The sequence below is a fragment of the Contarinia nasturtii genome, unplaced genomic scaffold (genome assembly GCF_009176525.2).
Source record: "Contarinia nasturtii isolate CC-2019 unplaced genomic scaffold, AAFC_CNas_1.1 Cnas_scaffold_2166, whole genome shotgun sequence".
NCBI classification, from domain to species: domain Eukaryota; kingdom Metazoa; phylum Arthropoda; class Insecta; order Diptera; family Cecidomyiidae; genus Contarinia; species Contarinia nasturtii.
The window spans coordinates 1,453,222-1,462,561 of record NW_022199493.1 but is presented as its reverse complement, the minus strand read 5'-3'; the positions used below and the strand labels follow the sequence as shown (position 1 = coordinate 1,462,561).

At 33.2% G+C, this 9,340-nt stretch overlaps 2 protein-coding genes across 8 annotated transcripts in view; one reads left to right on the top strand and one right to left on the bottom strand.

The window, feature by feature from the left end:
• Positions 1-849: 849 nt before the first annotated feature.
• LOC116347857 lies at positions 850-2,749 on the bottom strand. The gene is made up of 4 exons (XM_031778597.1): positions 2,611-2,749; positions 2,301-2,474; positions 2,026-2,174; positions 850-966 (listed from the first exon to the last, which is right to left on the bottom strand). Exons 1-4 carry the CDS (start codon positions 2,747-2,749, stop codon positions 850-852), a joined length of 579 nt encoding a protein of 192 aa, XP_031634457.1.
• Positions 2,750-8,387: 5,638 nt separating this feature from the next.
• The window catches only part of LOC116347937 (rho GTPase-activating protein 100F), a 36,387-nt gene continuing 35,434 nt past the window's right edge, over positions 8,388-9,340 (top strand). For 2 of the 7 annotated variants that reach the window (XM_031778760.1, XM_031778759.1), the window contains exon 1: positions 8,464-8,742. The gene's annotated coding sequence lies outside the window, so the exon portion shown is untranslated. Of the gene's footprint in view, positions 8,405-8,463; positions 8,743-9,029; positions 9,112-9,340 lie in introns of those variants that run through there. The other 5 variants (XM_031778753.1, XM_031778755.1, XM_031778754.1 and 2 more) reach the window with 4 other exon arrangements.

Below are 9,340 nucleotides of genomic sequence, written 5' to 3'. Positions count from 1 at the left end.
CAGCAAGGATTTTATCGACCCATGGACAATTAAGCGCCTTTATTTTACATTCGTATTATCAATTATCGAATATGGATCGGAAATATGGAATCCACACTTCGACAATATGTGCAAAAAAATAGAGTCAAAACAAAAACAATTTTTACATTTTGCGCTAAGTAGAATGAACTGGGACAGTTACAAGCTTCCAAAATATGAACATAGACTGCTGTTTTTTTTTTTTTTTTCAAATTATTACGCTTGAGGAGAGACGCAAGGTGGCGCAAGTGTCTTTCATCTTCAAAATTATTAATGGAGATATGAAGTCGAGTCATATATCAAACAGTTTAAATTATTATGATTCAACGCATAATACCCGTGCAATGCCGCTTTTTGATATACCAATCAGAAGAAGCGATTACACAAAATATGAATCAATTAACTTGCTTATAATTAACGTAGCTTATTGTTCTTGATTTTTCTGCTCTATTGAAGTCATATTATATACGTATTTAAACTCATTTTACTTCAACTTGAATTAAATCGAACGTAAGTATTTTGCATTGACAAATTTTCGATGTCATTAAATTTTTATTAGTGATACGACGCTTCATTAAAATGAAAACATCTTAACCAGAATACCTCAAAATTGTGTAAAATTGTGCTCTGTAACCCTTTCAATAACCGATTTTCTTACCCATTGGGGGGCAGGGGCACGAAAGGGGGGCACCCTCGGATAGCCCTATCGATTACCTTTCCAACGATATACATATGTCCGGGTATTTCAAAAAAAGTTTAAAAATGATATTGAATGGAAAAATGCAATTTTTTCGATTTTTGACCATTTTTTCGAAAATTGATTCCTTAATTTTATACGACTTTGTGAGAAGTTGGGTCCCAAATACTTCCAGATTTTGATCGATTTGATATGGACTCTTCGATGTACATTCCATCGACCGGTTCCAGAAGCAAATCCAAATCTTCAACCTAAACAAAAGAAAAAGAGATACAAGAAGTAGTTGGAACCGAAAACAACATTTATATTCAATCGCGATATAAATGCAGCGAGAAATATAATTTAAAAGGTATTGTACATGTTGAATCATCTGCCGATGCCAAATTGTTTCCGACCATTCAGGCCATTATTATTATGACAATTTAAATTAAAAATATAAGCACGGACATCTACGCAAACATTCTCATAATGGGAATCTCATTGTTCCAAACAATGATACCAAGACGTAGTAGTGGACGATGCTAACAAGTACTAGAAATAGTAAGCATATTTTTTTTCTCTTTTCACAGTGGTCAACGAGCTCAACACTACTGCTACTACTAAATCTCAAATTAAAGCAATGTTTGGTCATTGATTTTGCGCTTAAACAATATACTTACTTACCCTAGTTCGGGGGTCAAGCCGGAATGTTAACAATGGATATTACCTTTCTATGGCCAACTTCAGTAGTAGTTAACAACATATTTCTAACAATAATTAATTTAGAAAAAGATTAAGACTATTTAATTCAAATTTCCACGAGACTCCATTCTAAACAACAAAACATCCCCGAAGTGAAACAGTAAGAAATCACGGGGATTCCGTTATTATTTAAGCTAATATTTAATTTTAAGTCACAAAAAGTTAAGTAAATTTCGGAGTATATGTAATGCTAAAATTCAATTTATTCTAGGAGAGTGTGAATATTTGCGCTTATGTTTAATTGTGTGTACAGTAAAATTCTGATTCAAATCGTACTAGCATTAATGTAAAGCATCGATTGATATTGACACTTCCCGCAGCAAAAAACTCTTTTCAAAATCAAATAATGCTTACCTAAAAACACTAACTAATGTACTCCTGTCTTTTAATTATTGAGCTCAATGAACAAAAAACAATAATTTATTATTGGAAATGGTTTTATTGTTTTTCAAAATATTCTCCGTGATGTTCGATATACTTTTGGATTCGACGAAACCATTTGTCATAGCATTAATGCCACTCCGAAACTGATATCTCAAAAACGTTTTTTTTTTTTTGAACGCATCAACTGCATCTTCTGGTGTCAAAAATCGTTGACCACGTAGTTTTTTCTTCACGCTCGGGAACAAAAAGAAGTCATTGGGTGCCAAATCAGGACTGTACGGCGGATGACCCATCAGATCGATGTTTTGACTGGTCAAAAATTGAGTTATTTGTGCTGATGTGTGAGAGCTCGTATTATCATGATGAAGAATTATTCTGCGACGGCGGTTGTTTTTTCTAAATTCACCAAACACTTCTGGCAAACAAATGGTGGTGTACCAATCAGAATTGACCGTTCTACGATCCTCTAGTGGAACGGTTACCACATGTCCACTTATCGCGAGAAAACAGGCGACCATTTGCTTCGCAACACTTCTAGCTCGAACAACTATTGTTAGATTATCTTCACTTTGTATCCATACAGTCAACTGCTGTTTTGTTTCGAGCTCATATGCATAAATCCATGACTCGTCATCTGTGACGATGTCATAAACGTCTCATCGGTCAATTTATGTGGGATCCAACGAGAGCAAACTTTTTCACGGCCAAATGTTCATGCAAAGTCATGTGTATGCTTTTCATAGAAATGCCCAATGATGCCTTAATCTCACGGTATGTCACATGACGATCTTTCATTATCATGTCTCTGACAGCATCGATGTTTTGTGGAACAACTGATTTTGGACCTTCATGGGGCTCGTCTTTGAGCGAACGACGACCACGATTGAATTCATTGTACCAGCGTTTCATTATGAATGGATTCGCGTGAAATAGCGAAACAGTGCATGGAATAGGAAAAATAGTTTCGATTTCACATTTGTGTTTTTGGATTAGTGGAATAGCTGGATTAGTAATTTATATAGTGTATTCGGAATTTATTTTTGGTGTCTCCCCCTAGCAAAAAGCAAAAATTGTTTTCGAATTGACTCTATTTTCTAGTAATTCTGCAAATCATAAATATACTAACCATAGTAACCATTGGAGAATTTTGTTACTACAAATGATTCATCAAACAACATGTAGCTATGTGTACAAATGCCGCATAAGGCGAGAGTAAATTTACAAAATATTTCACAAACGTCAAAGTATGAAGAGAAGTTCATATTGGCGCCATCTATTGCTAACTTTTTTATTATATTTTATTGTGAGTATGTTTACCAAGTCATTTTGGTAAGTTTTTTGAATTTTACGTCAACTGAATTGGTCTGACTGCTCGGCATGACAATGGTTTGCATCGGGCAACAATAATATCGGCAAGGCTCAATAAATAAAAGGCAGCCCTCGTATAACCAATGTTTTATTTGTTTTTTTTAGCGTTGTGCTAATTAGACAGCATAATCAGCTGGCTGCTGGTCGTACTCGAACATTTCTACATCATTATCCACGTTGGCGGAAGCAGCGGCGGCCGCTTCAGCGACACCAGCTGCTACTTCGGAGTCCTCAGCAAGCTTTGTACAAATGTCTATTGATCGCCTCTGGTATCGGAACTTCCGGTTAGGAAGTCCCAGCAATGTCCAATGTCCATAGTCCTGAACAATCAAACAAATGGATATTCTTAAGCAATCATTAAGCAGCGGTGTACCTAGAGGTCAGCTTTAGGGGGGGTTTTAATTTTTTTTTCGTCAAAAGCCCTAGCAAATTGAAAGATTTTTTTTATCAAAAAACCTTAGCAAATCGGAAGAAAATTATATCCATAAAGCTATTCTATCTGGTGTAAACCTCCATTTCATTTTTGAGAAAATTGAGAAACAAAAATGTTTTCAGTCTTCAAAAAATGACCCAAAACTTTATACCATCCTCCACTCAACAGTCAACATTCAAACTTCAGCCCAATAAAAGCTATAAAATTAAGACGAAGAAAAAATATAGACACTATTTTACTGAAGACTATTTATAATGGTAAGAAGGCCAAAAATCGTAATTTTTTAAATGATGAAGTGCGTTAAAATTCTTGCTTCCAGTATTATATAGCATATCTAATAGCATATCTAATAAAAACAAATTTTTCACTTCTTAAAAAAATGAGTGAATGACTGATTGTGACCAAGGCCTACTCTAATAGATGGTTATATACTTTACTGAACTAGTTGACTTTAAGTTTTGAAGAATTGCATATGAGTGGATATTTAATATTACTTCAATTCCAGACATTATATTGAGATATTTTCAGCCAGATGAATCAGCTCAGCCATATATCGTCAGGAGATGAAATTGAGTGAAAACAATAGAAGTGATTGTTATGGCTATAATTACAATTACATTGCTACAATAACTATATAACAATCACTTTTATTGTTTACTTACTGACGATATCTGGCTGAGCTGATTCATCTGGCTGAAAATATCTCAATATAATGTCTGTTCGATTCTCATCCTTTCATATATCATATGGTTTTTGTGGTACCGAAATATTATCAAGATAATTCCAACAGCTTGTAGATACATTTTGGGTATAAGAAGTTTTCTTCACTTTTTTTTTCATTCGTATATAGAGTTTTTAAAATAATTTAAATTGTAACTTATATTTAATTCAATCATGGAGAAAAAAAGAAATAAAATATTAAAAATAAGGCGTTAGGAAATTTTTCTCTGTATTTTTGAATTTTTTACATCTTCCTCCCTAAAAATCAATTTTATCAAGTGTATTCTCAATGGGGGGGAATTTGAACCAAACACCATTTCGCATATTTTGGCCTGTCTGCCAGTGGAACTGCTTGCTCGACATTACAAAGTTGATCTGAAAATAAATAAAAAAATGATTAGTTATCGAATTTTGGCACTTACGCAGTGTATTTTCAATTGAAACAAATACAACATAAATGTATACAAAACTTACTTCTTTGCCACTTTTAATGTTGTGTGTTACTGTGGTATTCCAACTCCACACACCTGTATCAATGCCCGCAAAATTTTTGAATTTTATGCCAACATAATCATTTGAACTATGCGAGAACGGTTGATTTCTTTGTTATTTGTCTTCTTCTTGGCCGAGTACTGTAGCGATTCCATCGGTGTTTATGGAAAAGTCAAACTTTTTTTTTCTCGCGCACGAATCACCGAATTTTCCGCATGTAGAAATACTGATTCCACCAATAATCACTCGCTATTATTATACTCGCGGAATATTTGTTATGCTTGTTTTTCCGTTTTTATTTTCGATTTCCACTTTCGGCTGCAATTTTTGCGAAGACAACACCTAGTGCATGCATGAACAGTCCATTTTGAAGTACTTTCAGCGAAAATCACACATCGGCACCATTGCTAAATTCCGTATGAATGGCCGAAACTTTAGATCGTCGAGCATTTGTTTGCGCTTGAGATATCGCTTGCGTGTCCCCTAGATATCGCTTGCCACGGTTCTGATGTGGCCACGTCAAATTGTACTCTTCTATTTTTGCATAGATAGGAACATTGACATGACCTTAAACAAATGTTGTGCGTTCGAGTTTGTTTGGAGCGTGAATTGAAACTTTGATGTCTTTTTGTTTGATAATCAGTTTCACAACACTTTTGACGTCACTTGGCAAAAATTTCTGTGCGTCCTCTTCTCCGTCTGTGTTCAATTCGAACAATTTCAGTTTCAAGTACTGGGTGATGTGTTTGTAAGGATGCGTTATTGAATTGGTGATGACGTTGTCTGTGTATTGATTGGCCAAATGCTTGAGGCCATTGTTGAAATCATTATTGTTGTGCCAATCGATACGATGGTAGTCGTCAAAACCTTCGACAATTGCTTTGAATTCAGAATCGATACTTGGCAGCTATGCTCGTAGTCCTCGTGGCTTTGTTCCTTGTGGTTTGTAACTCGACTTTTTCGGTTTCGGTGGCTGATTGTTATGCCATAGCACTTGGTTAAAGTGGAGTTGGATCTTTTTTTCTCCACTTTCACCAAAGAATGCGAAATCATTATTGTCAATCACCAAGTGTTGAAAAATTCGGATCAAATCGATACAAGACGCACGTATATCGAAATTAACATGAATTATCAGCAAAATCGTAGAATAATTGAAACGTTGAATTGGAATTTACACTGCTGTAGTTTATATCGTAATAAGATGTAAGATTGATTTGTTGACTTGGTATTTACAACGCCAAACGTGTTCTCGATATGAATCATTCGGCGTTTATGACATTTCGAAAACCAATGAAATGAACGTCAAATGTCATAAGGCTCGGTTCACATCAATAATACTAAAAAATATTTAGATATTAGACAATTTTTGCTTTAAAGAGTTTTTTGCTTCGGGATGTGTCAATATCAATCGATGCTATAGGAATACGAAGGAATTAAAAAGCTATATGCACTTGGAACAATTTTCGAAACAATACCGAAATATCGAGCGAAGGTTAAAAAAATCGCCACGGCAAGCTCTGGCCATCGAAAATGGAAATCTTTGGATTCTAAAATGCTTATATTTTAGGAAATTCTGCATAGTGTTAAAAATCTGAATTAATCAATATCAAAAGTACAAAAAAAAGAATAGAAACGGAAAATGGTCGAGAGTTAAAGTATTAGAGAGAATATAAACTCATAATCCAAAAGTGGAGAGAATTCTTTTTATTATGAAAATAATCAGAAAAATAATTAATATAAATCTCATAATTTGAAAAATCATAACAGCTACGATCGATGTACTGGAAATCGATCAATATGTTTTTCGCTTCAAAATCCCGAAAAATCCAAGTGTCGATTTTTTTTCAAATTCGAAGTTAATGCAAAAAGCAAATGATCACTGTGGAATGCCTTCACCAAAACAAACAAGGAGAAACCCGCTTGGTCGCTATGAAGGTTTTTTCTTTATGTTTTGTTATCGTTTTTAGTTTGTTTTCAATAAACTATTTATTTAGAGCTACATGAAATGGAGGGAATTGCATTTGTTATGTTTTTTTATTTATTGATCATATTTACTGTTAATTGTTTAATGCCTATTAATTTTTAACAAAATAATTATTTCAAATACTTTTGAATGAGTTGATCTAAATAAATTATCTATAAATTTTATTTATATCTACTACTTTGGACAAATATAAGCAGGACTTTTACATTTTGAAGGAGTTTTATCATCCCCTTTATTGCTGAATAGGTCCATCCTTCATGCACTTCTATGCCAAGTTTTAGCGCGGTACAATAACTACCAGTATCCATTTGTTTTTTTATACCGCAAGTGACTTTTGCGATTTTCATAAAACCAGACTAGTTTGAAGCAAAAATAAAATTTCAATTCTTCATGACAGGTGCTTGGTATGTTCAGCAAAATTGTTGGCCAGTCCATAAACTTTAATCATGCCGATCGTGTATCGATTTGCCCTCATGCATGTTTCGATTTTCCCCTCATGTATCGATTTACCCCAAAAGTATTTCTTCACATTTTTGGTTTGACACGGAAACCATGTCAACTAAAAAATTTCTAATGATGCAATCCACTATCAAATGGTATTCATCGTTTTCTAATATCATTTCAATTGGTTAAAAAGTGTATCGATCTGCCTCCTTATTCATTTAGTTTGAATTAACCACCAAGGCGAAGGAACGCTTTTAGATGCATTTATTATTATTATTATTATTATTATTAGTTTTCTCGGATTGGTTTAGTAGATTTACAAAAAATGAGCATTAATCGAGGCAAGACGTAATTTATTATTATTACTATTATTGTCTTAAAAACACATTATTAAACTATATTTTTTATGTCATAAATCGAAAGAGCATTGAATTCTTAGCAATTTTGCAAATTTTCAGGATCAAAATTTTAGAGGATGGGTTAATATTGACCAAAGTTTTTTTTTGTTTTCTTTACAACCGAAGAATTTTGGGGCCAACCGTTTTAGCCGATAAATTTGTAGTTCTGAGATAATCGGCTTGGTACCATACATTCTCAAGGGCCAAGGAGGAGATATTTTTCTCGAGTTCAAGTTGGAGTTTTCGAAGTTATTCCAGACAATTTTTGAATTAAAAATAACCATGTATATTATATTATTATAGGGAATTATCCAGGGAATATAAATATATATTCATCTGCTCGAAAAAAATCCTGATTTTGCCCATCACTATATAAAAGTTTTAAAGTGATAAATAAACCTTGGGAAGGAACAATGTTGGTATAGATTAGAATTTAGAATTATTATTGAGCTACATATTTTGAACTATTTTTGAATTTATTTTTATTTCTCTTCTTGAAATGTTCCATGATTAATTTATTCATTTAATAGAACATGAAATTAATAAAATCTAGTATAAAGCAATTTTTGTGATGGCTGCTGGAAAAAAATAAATGTTTGTCATTCATGAAAAATATTATTTGCGCGAGTAGTATTGCGCGTTACACATTCGTATCATAACCCAAACATTTACACTCTTATTCACATTTATACGTTCATACACATATACATTCGTATATTTGGAGGGTAAGTTTACTTACATTTTTCATATTATATTATCGGCAAGTGGGAACGAAACCTATGTCGCAATCGATTCAATGAACGACGCAATGTCACACACCTCTAGTAGAGGATAGATATCTTATTTTAATTTCATACATAAAGCAGTGAATTTTAATTCAGTCCGGGATTAGTTTGTCCGAGTCTATATCTACAGTTTTGTTAAATTTTTGGTAATTTCGATCCTTTCTTTGTACTAAATTAAAATAAATTTGAAGTGCATACGAAGTTTGTCTTTAATAAAAATACACAGTTGATTGCAAACGAAAAATTCCCAATGCGCAGAGAACCAACATTAGAACAATGTAATAACATTAGATTTTTCTACATTTCTGAAATTGAAAGTACATAATTTTTTATAAAATACATATTATAATGGCTAGTGTGAGTGGTTTGAATGGGTAGTTTTGATACTAATTTTATAATGAGCTATGTTAAAATTCAGCATGCTATTTATAATATCATTCGATTTTTGTAAGCTTATGTCATTTGAATAAGAATCCAAAACAGGGTAAAAATGTAGCGAATTCTTCAAATTTAATTTTCTGTTTCGCAAGTAATAAAACTATATTTTGTTATCTAATAATTACAGTCAACAAAGGAAAAAGAATTTGTGTTTCGGTGTTTCAGTTAAAAGCATGAAGCATTATTTTATCGATCCGCTTTGGAAATTGGTACGAAGAAGAACATTCACTCGCTTTGTCTATATGAAATAGTGTATGTTGTAAGTGTGTAAATGTGTAAGTGAGGCTGTGTCGATTTACGTGCGTATGTGCGGCTCTCCAAAGGGATGTCTACTATCATTTTTGTATGGAAAGTGATTCTTAAGTTAGTACATCTGCACGTTGCCTCTCTTTGACTGTCGAAAGTGAATACATACGTATATAATATTGAAGATTTGAA

Coding starts and splice junctions, on each gene's coding strand:
- LOC116347857 (XM_031778597.1), bottom strand. CDS start 2,749: ATGAAACGCTGGTACAATGAATTCAATCGTGGTCGTCGTTCGCTCAAA. Junction 2,475..2,610: donor AGATCGTCATGTGACATACC/GTGAGATTAAGG, acceptor ACATCGTCACAG/ATGACGAGTCATGGATTTAT. Junction 967..2,025: donor TTTTGACACCAGAAGATGCA/GTTGATGCGTTC, acceptor TCTTTTGTTTAG/GTTGAAGATTTGGATTTGCT.